Source organism: Ischnura elegans, chromosome 10 (genome assembly GCF_921293095.1).
Source record: "Ischnura elegans chromosome 10, ioIscEleg1.1, whole genome shotgun sequence".
Lineage (NCBI taxonomy): Eukaryota > Metazoa > Arthropoda > Insecta > Odonata > Coenagrionidae > Ischnura > Ischnura elegans.
Window position 1 is genome coordinate 76,907,619 of NC_060255.1, and position 18,095 is coordinate 76,925,713.

Here is an 18,095-nt window from a genome sequence, read left to right on the forward strand (position 1 = left end):
ATTGTTTGCTCAATGTGAGAGGCGGGTGGTAGGAAAAAGGCAAGATGTGAATAACCCGGCTGTGGAGGTGGGTAGGAGGTAATCCACTCTAGCGGCAGATGACTTGGGAACAATATACTCGGAGCGTCCAAGACAGTAGATGCTCTCCCGATTGGCGCAACTCCGACGTGGAATAAAAAGGAGTAAGAAGAAAAAGAACACAGTTCCAAGTTGATGCTTTCGGATTGGGATCCCTCGACGAGCAAAAATATTTGCGCTCGCAAGTGACTCATGCTAAGCTTAGAATCTCGAGGGATTTTGTAGGGAACGTGGGTGTGGAAATTCTGTCGGCAGTAGCGAACAATTGTCCATCTACCAAGCTTAACGATTCTTTCTTCCATCGGAAAAGAGGATGGAATGGGGATGAAAGTGGTTCACTCCAAGAAATTAAATGAGACGATTCCAGGAGTGCTCGCTTTGTTAAAGAAAAACTTTGGAGTGGTGCACGTATTTTCCTGCGAAGACGACGTCATTGCGTATAAAACACTTCATCTTCCACGAGTCAGCCTTGATCTGCGCGTGGGATTTTGATGGTGAAGAGGGAAGTGGCCATGAATATTTTGTAGGGTGATGCCAAATAATCCCTCAACTCCTTGTAGGCTTTGTCCCTTCTTGCTTTTATTAGAATTTTCTTCTTGACTTTAGTAAAATGTTAACGATGCAGGTGGGTTGAATTTCGAAATATTTTCATTTATAATTAATAATCGAATTTTATTTGTATTTAATGAAAAAAATCATCAGAAATTGTAAAACAAGAGCCATATTTTGCCGAAAGAAGCGATGTAGGACTTCTTCCCCTCCGCAACAACAGGGGACTTCAATAAATGCTGAACGGGACTCAGTGGTGCAACGAACGACTTTTTCATTTATTTTTAAATGATTTTTATCAACGCCTGGTGTCCTTACACCCCCGCCCAGTTAACGGGCTTGTTGACTTGTGTGTAGAAGCAGATGAATTTTAAAACAAATGATTTATTGCTATTTACACTCTTGTCTTGGTTAACAACATAATTTTTTCTAGAAACTTCGACATTTTTGAAACTGCTCTATTCGAAGCGTGTAGCTTATTAGGTATAATTCGTTCAAAATATTCATTATTGGATCGAAAAATCACAATTTTTGTTCTGGCAGAGTGCGAATTATTACCTGACGATCAATCCTTCATACCCTTATCCCCACCTCGCCAGTTTCTCTCTCCTCCTTAGTGGCACATGTAGACAGCAGCCAGGTTTAGTTATGCTAAATTGATATGCTTTACTCACCCAGGAGGTTTTCTTTCATCAAGGAATTCAGGTACTCTTGCAAATGCAAATTTAAAAACCTTGTGCTCAATTTCTTAAAATTAAAACATGCACGTGACACCGTGCTAGCGCATATCTAATGTTCTTGGTAAGGGGTGAGAACCTCTACGCAACTGGTACCAAGCATGTTTCATCGTTTTAGATATATTGACATAATGTCATGCATATGCAATATGAAAGGGGCTAGGTGTCACCGTGAATTATCATTTGTGTTATCACGTAGTCGTTTTACCACAGGGCTACATTAAACCTGCAACTAAACCCAAAATTAAGCGAAACTTAGTTCGATTCGACTTGTTTTACTACTTAATGAGCGGAGTATTTGGTAATCATTTTGAGATTTCAGTGAAATAAAACTTTTAAATCTTCGAAAAAAACCTTGAATTTCATTTCGTAGAATTGTTAGACATAATAAAAGGTCTTCGATGGAATCGGGAGCACTGTAAAAATAGTTTCTCCCTTCGAGGATTCAGTGGGGAACATCTAAGCATTTATTTTTCCCTGTCTCGCTCCCCCCTCCCATCAAATATCTTGCTACGCCGGCGCTTATTATTCCGGGGCCACCTTACTGATCGCTCTGTCAGGCTCCCTCTTTCCCTGAGTGGAGCCTTGGGTGCTGATCCGTCCCCTAGACATGTGCATTCCTGCGAGCAATTCGTGGGGTGGGCCCAGGAATAGAACGACTCTAAAATAATTCTTCCAATTCTTCCGGGACTATATTTGGCTCTGGCTATTTCCGTACCACCAACAAGAGGCGGTGAAGGCCGTCAAAGCTTAATACGGTGCCTTTATTGCGTCCGTTTTATCAGACCTTTGTCCGAAAGTTTTGTCCAAAGTTGGTGGTCCCGTCCAACTACGACTTTGCTTTTGGGGGTATAAATCAGATTGAATAGTGCACCACTCTGGGTAATAATATACGAAATTCTGCTTCAGGGCATTAATGAATTTATTAAAAAAGCATGGTCAGTTTAATATTTGTTACAGGAAGTTACAAGTATTTTAGTTTTTTTCGCTAAAATGTAGGCGGATTATCATAATATATAAGCGAGACAAGAGTTCTGGGAGCGTTTTGGGGGGTTCTTCCCCCCCCCCCCTCATAGTTACGACACTGATCCATATTGCATTTATCTCTACCTCTTCATCTGCACGAATGGTTGTAGTCATGGGTTGAACCCTAGATATAGTCAAATTAGGGAGTTTTGGCGTATTTTAGTAATACAAACAATGCTTTTAGAAAGTTTTTCATTGAGTCTGAGCCGAATACAATAAATTCCCCGCAATAGTATGTGGTTGAACTCAAGAGCGTACCCAGGACCTTAACTAGGGGGGGCAAACCAAGTTGCGACGTTAGTTTATGAGATTATTTCCTTGAAAAAATAGTTGTATTTACATATCTTATTCTAATACATAGGTATCATTTTTCGTGGGTTTAAAGAAAGTTTGGTGAATGCTTTCGTTTCAATTCAGTACTGATTTTGCTTAAAGACTTTTGCGATTTTTGCTACGCCTGTCCCTCGCCGGGTACACCCATGGTTGAACTGTGTCAAAAGTCATTAAAGATTGAAAAATAGAGAATTCCTATTTTCACCTCTCATTTTTGGGGTTGTTCAGTGTTCCCATGTGCCCGCACCTCTCCGTTCCTTCGTCTCTAAGCGTATCACTTTTCTATTCATCGTGTTTTAAAAAATATAATTGAATATTTTTTGGCATTTGAACCTGATGGTTAAATTATATCGACATTGTCAATGTGAAGGTAAATAAGATGTTTTTACCTTATTTTTTAAACTATCGTGGATCTAGTTTGAGGAAAACGTTTACTTTCAGTTATTCCAAAGATAATTTAACGTTTAATTTCAGTTTTGCCAAACTTGATTTAATATCCTCTCAATAACATAATAATAGACTCATAGGATTACGTATATGATAATGTATATCGGGATACAAGTGATGGAACTCTCAATGATGCAGAGTTACGAACTCAACATAATTATTTTAATACGAATCAGAAAAATAATGGAAAATTTTTATCTCCGCAATTGGAGAGAAGGTAGGATGAGACTTGCTATCAGTTCCTTATAATCACCTTGTGTAAATTATTTGATTAATGAAAATTTTGAAGAATTTCAATTGCTACCCAGGCAATTGGGGTGTTCAATCTGCTCTCAGATAAGTGATTACTACGCAGCCAGTTCAAGCACTCTTGTTGATGTTTGCTCATGATGAAATGGCCATAGATGGTGGACCCGGCCACTACTTGACGTGTTTGGCGAGCCCTTCTGTATCTGAGTTTGGGCGAAGGCATCAGGAGAGCACTTCCCCTCCCACGGCTTCTGTGATTGCGTCACTCCCGCCCCTCCCTCGCCGGCATTCCCCCAACCTCCTCATGCCGCGTGACGTCACCAGACTCCCAGAATGGATTCGCCGCCGCAGAGCGGCGTGCGGGGAGAGAAGCAACAGGTTGCCCCCGAGACCTCAACCCCCCCCCCCTCCCTCTCCCAGTGCCATAACGCATTCTACCTACTCCGACGCGAATACGTCACTCCGGTGGGCGATTGTTTATTCCTGTGGTCTCAAACCCGATTAAGAGTCTACTAAGCGCTCAGCTTGAAATTTCATCTACAGTACGTGCAGTCCCAACACCCACTGTACCTTCTTTAAACTGTAAAAGAGCCTTCCCTTAAAATGTGACTACGTAGATTTCCGCGGTGTTCAGGTTCCAATTTCTCCATATTTCCGGTGCAACCGCGTCGGTTTGTTGGTGATGACAACAGTTTCGCTGGCACTGCTGCCAGCGTCTTCAGGTCGAAGATGATGCCGGTCCACGATTTTCGTCCTCCTTATATAGGGGGTCAGTCCCGCCAGTTGTGGCTGCCGCTCTCCTATTGGTCCGCCTAATGAGCCTCCTCCAATGGGCATCCAGATGGTAGCCGTCGTCTCTGTTAAAATTGTCCGTCCGGGCTATCTCAAGAAGGCAGATATTTTCCCAGATCTATGAAAGAAGGCAGATATTTTCCCAGACTCATCCGCGAATCCATTGAGATAGCCCGGACGGACAATTTTAACAGAGACGACGGCTACCATCTGGATGCCCATTGGAGGAGGCTCATTAGGCGGACCAATAGGAGAGCGGCAGCCACAACTGGCGGGACTGACCCCCTATATAAGGAGGACGAAAATCGTGGACCGGCATCATCTTCGACCTGAAGACGCTGGCAGCAGTGCCAGCGAAACTGTTGTCATCACCAACAAACCGACGCGGTTGCACCGGAAATATGGAGAAATTGGAGCCTTCCCTTAATATAATTCATTGGTCATTCAATTTGAACCTTATCCAGTTGATTCTCTGTAAGGGAATGGAATGATGCTAGAGACTCGGAGGCTGCGCACTAAGCTTAGATTGATGCGGAGGGTATTTTCATAAAATGTAGCAATTAGGAAAAAAAACAATACTAAGCTATTTTATTACATATCCATATGAGGTTTTTTTATTAATAAGGTTAAACTGGTTAATATTGACAAAATATTTTTGCGTTTACTGAAATGAAATATATCAATGTAATAATTTATAGCAAATTAAATAATGTACTGCATTAGAGCCGATATATCGGCTCGCCTATCTAAATGGGTTAAGGTTGCTGTTTTGGGGATTCGACTGAAGTAGAATTGTTTCTGGCTTAATTTGGTGGAATTTTTTTCCACAAATACTCTTGTCTTTGTGAAAATATGCCGGTAACTTTTAATCCATTCCACTGCATTGTAGCTGTTAAGGGTGAGAGGTGGGATTTAGAAAACGTTTGGTAATGTTTCTTGTTGTCACATTGTAACATGCTTCAAATCAGCTTCAGTGGCGGTGGGGTTAAGTTCTTGCCTGTCAATCCAAAACCACAGCGTCCAGTCCTGTCTGGGTTGGATTTTCCCATCCAGGGAACAGGTGTTTGTGATAGCTCAGTGTTAATCGTCATAAACCCTTTTGTAAAAAATCTGGCGAGGCTGCTATGAGGCACATGAAGAAAAATAGGATTGTCATTCTGAACTGCTCAATGCACAGCCTTTATATTATATCAGCACTTGGCAAAATTATGTCAGGGGTTAAGGCCATTGTTTGCAAGAGTAGAATCTTTGCTTTCCACAGAACTTTGGTGGTATGCAATGCCTCTCAGCATTAATTCATCTGAGGTTCGATAAGCAGACTAGTACCTCAGCTATAATTTAAAGAAATAGTTTATGAAGCTGTTGATGCAACAAATTTCATTGGAGAGTCACCTTAAACTTAGATTTAAATCTTTCAGATTTTTCTAAATACTAAGGGGATAGCCACCCTCATCCCCGCTTAATTTACCACTGTATGAGGTTGAAAGATGGCTATTTTTTTAAATACCATTATCGCAGCCGGCCTTTTTGGGGCACAAATATTACTAATTTATTCCTTTCCATTGCAGCAACTGTCTTTTCCGAGTCCCCAAAATGGCCATGGACCTGCCTTCCACTTTAGCCTGTCAGGTAATGAGGACATTGAAGGCCCCCAGGGGAGCTTTGAATGCCTGCAGAGCAAATCAAAGTAAGTCACCGTGACTGTGCAGTGGTTTCCACTCATTTTTCATCTTCTTTCATTATTCATCAATAATCCAAAGAATGATACAGATGTCCACTCTCTAAGTACTCTTCTGGGGTGGATTAACGTTGCTGTTTTTGGGGTTTATTACTTCTGCGGCACGTTATTGGTATGCAATACCTCTTGGTGATAATGCCTCAGAGGTCTGATGTATTTAGACAACTACCTTTTATACGTAAACATTATTTTTTTTAATTGTTTTTTGAGCCCGTGAAATAAAATACTTTCATTGGTGAGCAACCTTAAAGATTGCCTTTATTCAATTTCTCCAGAACCTGTTGCAGGGGGGTGTGCCAATACAGCTAGGTCTATTACCCCAACCTCTATCCCATACCCAAATCTAGCCCAACCATTGTTGTGAGGTACTCGTTTAATGCATACACAGTTAACCTTTTTCATATCCTTAAAAACTTGTTCCATTTATTTAATCCTTTACCCCTACATTCTATCAACTTCTAACTCTACGATTGTCTTCATCTGACCATCATGCCTAATGATTTTGACAGTTTATGTTGCCCCATCTTCTTTGTAGGATTTTCAGAAGACATCTCCTTTCTCCCACTCAATTTAGCAGTTCCTGCTGTTTTGTTCTATCCACTTCATGTTCATCCTTCTTCTGTAACTCCACATTTTAAATGCCTTTACCCTTAACATCTGTGATGGTCTCCTCTAGTTTTTGTTTTCCTATTTTCATGTTTATCTTAACCATGTCTATTGTGCTACATAAATTAGTTTTCATCATTTTATTTTCAGCTTATATTTGCTCATTTATTTCATTATCTAATTTAATGATATGCATTCAAGTACTCCCTTATTAAAAATGAAGTCAAATAAATGTTCATGCTAATAAAATACTTCAGTATCCTTCAATGCTGGTGGGTTTTCTTAGGTATGAAATGACTAGAATTTTCAACATTTTATAAATTCTTTTTTGGCTGGTACAAAATAACAGGAGGTTCCATTCAAGAGCTTTGAATGATGTATTATTTATTATTTTTTCCTAAGTGAATTCAGTGAAATCCATCTTCTTTAGTGCGAAGTAAGCCATTTTCTCTATGATATGCATAATAATTTTCGTAATGTAATGTCTTTTTTATTCCCTAAGTTTAAAAATATCCAATGGAAGAAATTTAAGAGTGATTTATCTCTTCTTTTGGAGAAAACACTAATATCAACTTACCTTTTTATTGCTTTCAGGTCATTTGAATTCATGGGTGCTCTTCCCTGCAAAATGCGCATTCAAGCAAATGAAGATGTTTACGCAGCGACAAAACAAAGAATGGCTGTGGCTGAGGAACAGCATAAAAAGAACTGGTAAGCTTGCGCTTGCTCTAAGCATGTAATGACTTTCATGACTGACATGAATCAGTTTTATTCTTTTCCATTATTAAAAAAAAATATTGTGTGCTATGCCTAGGATTCACCAGGGTCGCCCACAATGCCGAGGAGTATGGATTAACAAAAATATGACCGTCAAAAGTTCGTTACTGTATCAATTTACCTGCAGAAGGGTTTACGCTGTCGGTTTTTCCTCACTTACAGCTATAGAAGAAAGTGACTAATTGAATAGCAGGAAAAATTTGATTTTCTTATTTTTCAAACTCCATCACAATCAACTATAAAAGGGAATTGGAGAATTAGCTCATTTACAGAATCTCAATGGTATTAGATCAGCATATTACAGAATTTTCATGATAATGCAATGTTCATTGTTTCTCGGCAGAATTAAGTTACGACTAACGAAACGGCTCTTTTTTATATCTGGTGTGTCACTCAACTGGGCACACATTAACTAGCAAAAAAATAACAATTCTTGTAATATTTTGAATGGACTACTTTTCAATAGATTGCCCCCAGAAGCTAAAGATGCTGATGTGCCCCAATTTTAAATCTGTGATTTGTACTTGTCTCACACAAAGCATTTTACTCTAACAATTTTTTGAAACCTGATAATGAGCTTTTTGAATCTGGTAAAATTGTGATGTACTTTGAAGTTGTATAATGTTTTGTCTGTTCAATTTTATTTTGGGTACTTGTGTACTACCTATATTATTTAACTTTTTTATGCCTATTTACCGTATTTGACTGCATAAGACTTATATTACATGTATATTTCTTTTTTCCAAAATAATAGCTCAAAATAATCACCTGTGTCTTATACTTTAAGGCTCAACCTCCTTGAGATAATGTTCAAGACTCTATCATATTTACTAATATATATTTATTATTCAATCTAAGAATATTGTAGTTACTGTTATTACAGTAGATTCCGGTTAATTGGGACATATCGGGACTTGTGCACTTTGCCCCAATTAAGCGGCTGCCCCAATTAGGCTAACTATCCTGTATATGGGCATAAACAAACGTTGAAATGATATAAAAAACACTAAAGAATGTTTATAATGCAACATAAGAGAATGTGTCCCACACAAAATTCCTTGGTGCATACTTATGTAGTAATATGTCCTATGAGATGAATATTGACTTCTTAGCCAACAAACTAAGTTCAATCTGCTATCTATTAAGACACCTTAGGAACTCTGTTGATTTAAATATTCTTCTTACATTGTATTACGGTATCTTTTATTCTCGAATGTCATACAATATAATTTTTTGGGGCTCATCCCCTCATGCCTCCAAGGTGTTCACATTACAAAAACGTGCAATTAGAATCATTGCAAAAAAACCTTTTGATGCTCCCTCCAAGCCTATTTTTAAAGCACTTAACATTCTTCCACTCCCGTGTGTATATTTATTATCAATTTTAATTTTTGTACGTTATAATCTTGATTTGTTTATGCTCAATTGTGATGTTCACAAATATGTAACTAGGAATTGTAATAACCTTCATTATCATTCCATTAGGACTAACAGATCAAAGCTGGGCCCACGCGAGCTGGGCCTCAGAATTTATAATAAACTTCCTGCGCATTTGAAATCAATTCAGTCAATGGAGTCATTCAAAAGGAAGTTAAAATCTTTTCTTCATGAGAAGAATTATTATTCTGTTAACGAATACCTATTTGATTCCTCCAATTAAGTATTAATATCCTGTGATCATACAATTATTTATAATCTATTATATATATACATATGCATTTTTTCCTTTCATGACGTGTCTTATATCTTTTGCTGTAAGGTCTCTAGACAAAATAAATTATTATTATTATTATTATTATTAAGTTCTTGTGCGGGCGAAACTGAAATGAGGGTGCATTTTATATGCCTCCAAGTACAGTATTTTAAATTATTTTTTCAATGTATTTATGATTCTGTTGTGATGAAGACTGTTGGCAATTTCTTTTGTTTCATTTCTAATTAAAATTATTGTTATTCTACCATTCCTTTGCAGCACACGAGTGATTAAGGCTTCTGGACCAGACATTGGTCGCAAGGTGAAAGTGAAGAAGGGCATGGGGGCGCTACCCAAGAGGGAAACGTCGCCTCCCCCATACCGGGCCATAGGGCCCCCCCCTGGTGCCGCGGCGGTGGGTGGTGGGGGGGCCGGTAAGCCACGCAGCAGTAGTGCCAACTCATTCTCCCGCCATGAATCTTCCAATATCGGCAGCAATGGTAACCATATGGATGCAGGGAATCCTCATATGGAAAACCGCATATCAAATGGCCCGAGTATTCCAGGCCTTGGGAGGATGATGGGCGGGGCCAACAAGCGCAGCAGTGGGGGAAATCAGGATATTTCAAAGAGGCCCATCAAGTACGTTGATCTTTCATGATTTTTTTGTGTCCGTGGAATTTTTTGTGGTAATATTCTTTTGTTAGGATATATATTGTTTTGTATGCCAAAGTGCAGAATTGTCTGATGGATTAAAATCGGCTAAATATTTGCTAATAACTTCAGGCTTTACTTTTTGATACCTTTCCGTTTCGGAAAATAAAAATGTTGCTACCCTCTTATCTTTTGTGAATATCTTTGTTAAGGATACACGTTATTTGTTGCGCTGTAGCCTCACCATCACCTTAACTCATCCGAATCTTATACTGAGCTTACTGATGGCAACTATGTTGCTTTGTAACAAAAATTGATAACATGAGTATATTTTTTGTGAAAATTCATTTTCTTTTTTTTTGTCTTTGCAGGGAAAGACTGATTCATCTATTAGCCTTGAGGGCATTCAAGAAGCCAGAACTGTATGATAGAATCAGGAGAGGTAAGTACACAGTATCATAGTATTAATTTCTAATTCTGGAGTGATTTGTATTTATTTTCTTTTTGAATATCTCAATAGAGTACTTTTTGATGATAAATTTTTTGAAGCTTTTAATGATCATTTTCTTAGCTCTTCAACATAGGTTATTATTCATATCTGCTTTGATATATCCTTACAAGCATTGCAAGACTTTTTATATGAGTTTTGGGTGAGTTTTATTAGTAAATATCTTGTATGATGTCCATTGCAGAGGGATTTCGGGGTGAGAAGAATGCCCTGGTATCAGCTTTGCAGCAGGTAGCATATATGAACGGCAACACGTACCACTTAATTCGTAGTTTATGGAATGATGTGCAAGAGGATTGGCCTTTCTATTCTGAGCAGGATAGACAAGTCTTGAAACGGTCAGTGAGCCTTTGTTTTGATTATCAATGAGTCTTTAACATTTGCAAAATTTTACTGTGAAAACACATCCAAAAAATAGCTAACTATTGTACTTTTCCTGTCTGCATAACTCTATAATCGGTATATCTCATATCCATTCTGAAATAGCTACACAACAAACCTAAGAATGATTTTTATTTGCTCAAACTTAGTAAAATCTGAATAGTGACACATTTTTGGATATTTTTTCACTGTGAAACACGATCTCGCCTTATCTGGAACTAACTGAAGCCAATTTTCAATATGAATAAGTTGTTTAATATGTTGTCCTGTGATCAATCTCAGCTACTATATTTAATTTTTTTTTACCATGAATTGGCTTTCCAGTTTCTGATGCATTGTTTTATATCAGTGAAATTTTCTATAAATGTTTATTTAGGCTCAAAATTTTAGTTAATTCTATTTAGCAAAACATTGCCTTGTGCTCCAAGGTTTCAGTAAATTGTATATATTTCAGTGCAATTTTTTTGAAATGCTAAGCAAAGCCTGTCAAAATTTCCTACATGTATGTTTTTTAATATATGGTCGTAGAATTTAACTAAGCTTGAGGCTTTATAAAATCTGAAAGATTTGGAGATAAATCTGATATTTGTTTTGAAAGTAATTTTTATTACTTTGTAATGAAATGTTTTTATCTCATCTGTGATCAACTCGTTATTTAATTTGTAGTTGTGTATTGACTTATAAGTTGATGCAAAATAATTCTGATTTCCAAAGTTCTTAAAAATTGCATTAGTCCCGCTCAACCAGTCTTTTTTCATGATATATTGCTTGTTTGAAACTTAACTAACTTCTTTAAATTGACAAAATGTATACGTATTGTCATTATTTTCTGTATCTCAAGTTTGAAAATCAAACATCCTTATTTTCTCAATGTAAAATTTTATATTTGGGTTACAGTTGATTGTTAACAAGGGTCAGATGGTTATGATCTAATAATTTAAAAATGACAGCAAAAATTCTAATCAAGTAATATATTACAAAAAATAAAGAAACCTGATCAGTTGTAGAGGAATTATGCATCCTCTGAACAAGATTCTGTGAAGCATATATATTTACAAACTTGTACATTAATTATGTACTATGCAATTATGTTTATTCACATATTTATATAGGTACACGTGTTTACATGTATTTATTCCACTCGCCATTATATGCAGTGGTTCCTCTTGTTAGTCTCAAGCAAATTCCTTTCCCTTTTTTCAGCCGCAAGCCTCAGAACCTGACGCCCCCAGGCAGCGATGGCAGTTCAGGTAGTGGCCACTCTCCAACAAGCACCCACCCCGGCAGCCCCCCTCCCGCCATTTCTCCTGCTGCCCCCTCCCCTGCCAATGGACGCCTGCCCCCCTTGGAGGGCGCCCCGGGTGCCAAGCGACCCGGCTACTACGATGGTGCCGACGGTATCATCACCAAGAGGCAACGCATTTCCCACTACAAAAGGACAACGGGGAGCGAGTGGCCATCGTCCAACTCTGTGACTGCCAGTAACAATAGTGGGGGAGCCAGTAGTAACAATAATTTTAATAACAGCATCATGAATAATTGTAACAATGTCAGTGGCAGCACACTTCAGCAACAGCCGCAACGAAACCGCTTGGACCCAGCAAACCGCAGACCCCCTCCTCTTGAGGCTCGGTCCGCCGGTGGCAGCCCAGGGCACCATCCTCCTTCGTCGCGGCATCAGCGGCACTCATCCCCGGCCCACGGATGCCGTGCCGCAACAACGGCCAGGCCTCCGAGGGAGGAAGTATCTGGTGAGAGTGTTACAGTGGTGCAGGGTGCCTCGGGATTGTCCCATAGCCCAGAGGGCAGTGCTGCAGCCGTGTGCCGGAGTGGTGGTCGTGGTGGCGGTGGTGGGGTGGGGGGAGTGGATGGGGTCGGAGACGAAGGAAGGGGGAGTGTTGAAGTGTCGGAGAGCGTGCGGGATAAGACCACATCGAATAATCACGGTTGGTCAAGCAACAAGTCAGTGGCTAGGTGTGCTCCGTCAAGTCCCGAAGGACCAAGGTTCCAAGGTTATAGCAAGGTTCAAGAGCGTGTGAGTGCGGCCGCCCCTAGTGGCAGGGGGGGCGGCCATGGTCGTGTGATCGTAAGTGCTGAAGTGAGAGAAGCGGAGGTGGAAAGTGATAGGGCATCTTCAGAATATCCAGACTACCTTACGTGAGTATTGCATTCATTTTATTTTTTACCATAATTATAGAAAGAGGCATAGCTTAATAATTTTCCACTATATTCACTCAATCAGTTTTGACATATCTGACATCATTTTCAGTAGTTGTCTAGAGGCACTCCTAAGATGAACTACCTCTTTGTAAAATTGCTTGTAACACATTCCTGGGCTTCAATTTTTGGAACTGGAGTACAATATTTGGCGATAATTTCAATTAGTATACCTACATATTACTTTGAAAACTGCCTCAGTTGGCATGTGGTGGCCTGGGATATTAGGACACCAGCTGTTTACAGAATAAAAAAGGAAAGAGAAGGAGATGTGTGACTACTGAGTCCCATTGAGCATTAATCAAAGTCCTTATGGTTGGGGAAAAATGAATTCCTCCTCCTATCCATTTAGCAATAATATCTCTCTTATTTTAACATTTCTGTGGGACCTAGAAACAGAGTGAGGTTCTAAGTTTGTGTTCCTAAATAAAATCTGAAAGATATTTGTAGTAATTTCCCAAATAAGTTTTCATTTTATATTAAAATTTAATTTTACTTATCTAGGTTTCAGCTTGTTTCAACTTATTATCAAGGTTCTGATACCATCTGATGATGCCTTGATAGTGTAATTGTTAAGGGTTTAAACCTTGGTCAGTGAATTAAAATAATTTTTGTGGAATATCACTTACAAGGAGACATCGCCAAAGTGATGTTCGGAATCTGGATGCGGATGTTATTTTCTAAAACTATATAGGTAAGATAGAAAAAGTGTCATGGTTTTTTCCACATAGGCCCGGGTTCGAGAGATATTCGCATGTAAAGATTTTGCGCAGCATGACATCCCTTGAGTAAGCGCTCTCTCCCAACTACGGCTGTGGCGGTGCGGTCTAGGGCGTTAGTCCCCTAACCTGTAGTTGGTATCCAGGGTTCGAGTCCCAGTGTCGGCAGTATTTTTTCTCTCTTCGTAATTATATACGGCCGTTGTAGGGAGGGAGTGCATACTCAAGGGACGTCATGCTGCGCGAAATCTTTACATGCGAATATCTCTCGAAACCGGGCCTATGTGGAAGAAAGCCGTGACACTTTTTCTATCTTACCTATATAGTTTTAGAAAATAACATCCGCATCCAGATCCCGAACATCACTTTGGCGATGTCTCCTTGTTAGTGATGTTGAAGTTGTTTCGGGTTTCCCACCGGATGAGGTTCTCCATCTCTGCCGACGTTTCGATGGTCGTGTCATCCATCGTCATCAGCCCTGATGCCCATCGAAACGTCAGCAGAGATGGAGAACCTCATCTGGTGGGAAAACTGAAACAACTTCAACATCATCATACGCCGGAAAACCTCAGATCTTTCTTCATGACTTAGTGACATTATTTGCAACTATCACTATGCAATTGATTGATATGGAGTGATTGAGACACTATTTATGAGGATCATGGATGGCTTGTTTGTTGAAAGTACAAGCAGAACATGATGACAAAGTTGGCACGATAGCTTGGTTAATTTTCCCTTAATTGCTCATTTACACTATTTTGATGTATGAGTGAAAAATTTACAGATTTATATTCATTTTAGGCTAATTATTGACGTGTGGTTGTTTGATGTATGTTGAAGGCCAGAAGCATCGGGTGTAATTATATATTTTAGGACTGCTTTGTCAGTGAGAATGAGAAATAAAGTCAAATATGATCACTGCATACTCAAAGTACTTAATTAATTGATAGTTGAAGGGTTGTCCTATTCTTGATCTGTTGAGAATGAGTTTCCCTTCTTATTTATGTAATTTGGCATTAAAGAACTCGTGGCCAGGCTCCTTATGGCGTGAGACCTCTCGTGGGCTTTGAACCCGATACTCTTCAATTAATAGCCTAACCATTTACTCTTTGAGACTGCTATCTCCTCTGTAAGTTTTTTATCCATGTGGAAACATGGTTAATTGTGTGTCAGATTTGCTGCGCTCGGTGGCAAATTTTTTCCTAAAAATTTCCTGTTAATAATATTGCACGTAAATGGGCTAGATTCAATGATGCCATATTATACAAAATATACTGATTGCTTTCAGAAATCAATGATTTTTTTTACAAATTCCGTGGTTAACTTTTTCAAAATATGAAGATTGTGAGTAGGAGTGAGCGAAAGTATTATCGTCACTAGTAACTCAGTCATTACCCATTTCTGATTATTGCAAAGTAGTCATTAACTATTGCAAATTTAACTTTTACTAGCCATATTCCACAAACTTTTTTATTCGCATGACCAGTTTCAATACATTCTGTATTATTCTCAGGTGATGATAATATAAAATTTATTGAAACTGGTTTTTGGAAAATTTCCAGTGATCATGAATTCTTGTTGGTTTCTACTCAGGGTAAATGAATGTAATGCTGCCAAAATTTTGATCAGTGGTTTTTTACCGGTTCTCGAGAGACTGGCTCTTAATTACTTTTGAGCTTTCATGGTGGAAAAAAGGTATTAATATCTCCTTGTTTGCATTGTTCTGTACAAAAGATATCCAATCTTAATTCGTCTCAAATCATGACTGTAAAGAGTAGATCAGGTTTAATCTGTTTGGAAATTTCACAAAATGTGTAGAAGTTTACCTTGTGGATGGGTAATGAGTACTCAAAATGTCCGCAGAATTAAATTCACTTATCTGGTTTCTGCGTGAGGCTTTCGTAGTGCTGGATTGCAATTCTCTCCATGGTTTCCGACTTAGCTGTGTCGAAGTTGATTACCGATGACGTTTCGTATGACTCAGGCCTGATCTGAAGATGTGGCCAGCATAGGCTACGAAACGTCATTCAGAAATCAACTTTGACGCAACTAACCCAGAAACCAATGAGAATTCACTTATCTGGTGTAAAGAGGAGTTCATCACTGCAGTTTTCTAGGGAAGCATGAAATCTTACTTGCTAGTAAGTTTTAATTTAAAATATGTTAGAATTGTACCATGTTATGCCTAAATCAACTCTATAAAGTCATGATTTGAAATGAATATAGGTTAGATATCTTTGTTACGGAACTGTGTTAAACAAGGGAACATTAATGCCTTATTTCCAGAATACAAGCATTACAGAGGTTAGAGGATGATGTAAGTGTACTGAGTGATACAAAATGAACTTCCAAGATTGTCTTTTAAGAACTATGGCTGGAATTAATTACGATATCAAAGATAATGTTCTTGGGCGAGCAGGAGAAACTGCATGAGGCCATTTTAGTGGATGCAGTGACACATATAGGATTTCCACTGTGATTTTTAACCAATTTTCTTAATTTGCAGTACATATATTTATGGGTTTGCAGTTATTCTGAAAGGGAAATTTTTTATACACATTGTGGGATGCTAGGTTTTGCTCTGAAAGGGACACCTTATAGGAAATAGTATTGTATTCCTACTTTGATAATCAGAGTGTAGGAAATTTTGTGGAAAGTAGAGACTTCAATTGGCCATGGGAATGTCTTAAGGCCTAAATGAAGAGTTAAATGTTATTAATTTATATTAAATACATATTACATTTACATATAATTCAGATTGCTCATTTTTGTGGTGAAGACAGCATCATTGACTTTTTAACTTTATAAAACCCCTAGACATCTTGGCTCAGGCTGTGTTAGTGAAATCAGTCACCTTTGCTTTTAATGAAGGAGGTACCTACTTCGGTCTAGTGGTCTGCTGTTCTTTTTGTGTACTTCTGAAAACAAAATATATAATCTTGTTTCAAATAGAATTTGCTCTGGGTGATTGTGAACATATTCATAATGCTACATTTATATTGGGCAATGACTTATGTACCTTTATTATTTCTGCTCTGAGATTTATGCATCAATTCTCACTTTGCTTTCAAATAATACTTTACTCCATATTGTGAAACCCGCAAACTTTTCCTAGCACCTAGGAGAGTTCCTGCGTTAATCATTATTGTGCAAATATATGTAGTTTTTACTTTTGAAAAAAAAGTTTAATTAAAAAATCAGAATTTCTAGCCTGCAAGATGCCTCAATTGGTCGTTTTCCTGTTGAAGAACATTTAAAATGTATACACCAAAAGATGAAGTTCGCCTTGAAAAAATATTTGACTTAGCCAGGATTCGAACCCGGATCTCCCGATTGCCGGTCAGGTGTGTTTGCCAGTTACACCACCAAGCCATTTTCTCAGAGCGAACTTCGGGATGGGTTTTACCTTACAAGATGTGTATTTAACTTCGCACCCGTGTGCTTGACTGCGTACAAAGTCACTAGTTTCTGCAGCACTTAAAATGAAGTTTTGCCTAGTGGGAGATTGGACAGCCCAAGTTTGACCTGGCATTAATTAAGTCCATTATCATTTGAGGGGAAAACAAAGTCTCCTATCTATCCATTCGGCAAACTATCTTTCTTCATTTATCCTCTCTGTCAGACTGGGACACGTGCAGTTCTCTATGCCATTCTGAGATACGTATATCCACTCTTCATTGCTCAAGAAATCTAAGCCTTGCACGTAATCTCAGTCTCTAGCAGCTGCCAACCCAATCAATGTAAAAGCTGTCTTATGACCCCTGTTCCTATGTGACAGTTCTTGACAAGTTTCATTGCTTTCCTTTGTACTGTATTTAGTTCATAGATTTAGTTTTTCCTAACTGCACCCCATATAGCATGCTGTGTATACGAAGTGAGGCCTGCTAAGTGCAACTGTCCCCTGGTCATAGGTCAGAACTTAAATTATCAAAGTGTGCTAATCCTTTGGATTCCCAGGAGAATTGCATTTCTATGTATCCATATTCGAGAGTTTTTTTTTCAATTAGTTTAGTGTTATAATTTAGGTCTTCATGACAAACTTCCCTTATCTGTGAAAATGCCTTATAACGTGTCAGGAGTATTAAAGGAGCATTGAAATAAATTTTGATAGCATTTAAACAATTTTTGATAGCATATGAATAATTATTAGAGGAATATAGTGCATTTATATGATAATTGTTTTGTGCTTACCTTGTCCTTTTTCGAATTGATGAGGTTGTAAATAGCATGGGCATCAGTCTTTTAATGAGCGTGTGCAAGGTTGTCAATCAGATGACTAATTAAGTGATCAGAGACTATTGAGATGACAGTATCATTTTTCACGTTGTCCAGATCACTTATAATCTGTTTGCATGATTCAATATTGGTATTAATTCCTTGTCAAACCGGGTCAGCCATCATCCATATCTTTTTCTGAAGGAAAATTGATGCATTGGTGTTGATTATTACTCATAAAGTCTATAAAACAATCTTTAAATTAATGCCCGACTGAAAGTAAATCATATCACACAGTATTTACGAGTAAAATTTGATGGTTACAAGTGAAGAAGAAACCACGTTTCATAAGCTTCAAACCATGATTTATTTACTA

At 38.4% G+C, this 18,095-nt stretch overlaps 1 protein-coding gene across 2 annotated transcripts in view; it reads left to right on the forward strand.

Moving 5' to 3' along the window:
- LOC124167142 (RNA polymerase II elongation factor Ell) overlaps positions 1–18,095 on the forward strand; it is a 261,334-nt gene that overhangs the window by 231,373 nt on the left and 11,866 nt on the right. For both annotated transcript variants that reach the window (XM_046544942.1, XM_046544943.1), the window contains 6 exons: positions 5,780–5,898; positions 7,150–7,266; positions 9,305–9,667; positions 10,051–10,121; positions 10,372–10,525; positions 11,772–12,725. In XM_046544942.1, coding sequence (XP_046400898.1) covers positions 5,780–5,898; positions 7,150–7,266; positions 9,305–9,667; positions 10,051–10,121; positions 10,372–10,525; positions 11,772–12,725 — 1,778 coding nt within the window. The remainder of the gene's footprint in view (positions 1–5,779; positions 5,899–7,149; positions 7,267–9,304; positions 9,668–10,050; positions 10,122–10,371; positions 10,526–11,771; positions 12,726–18,095) is intronic.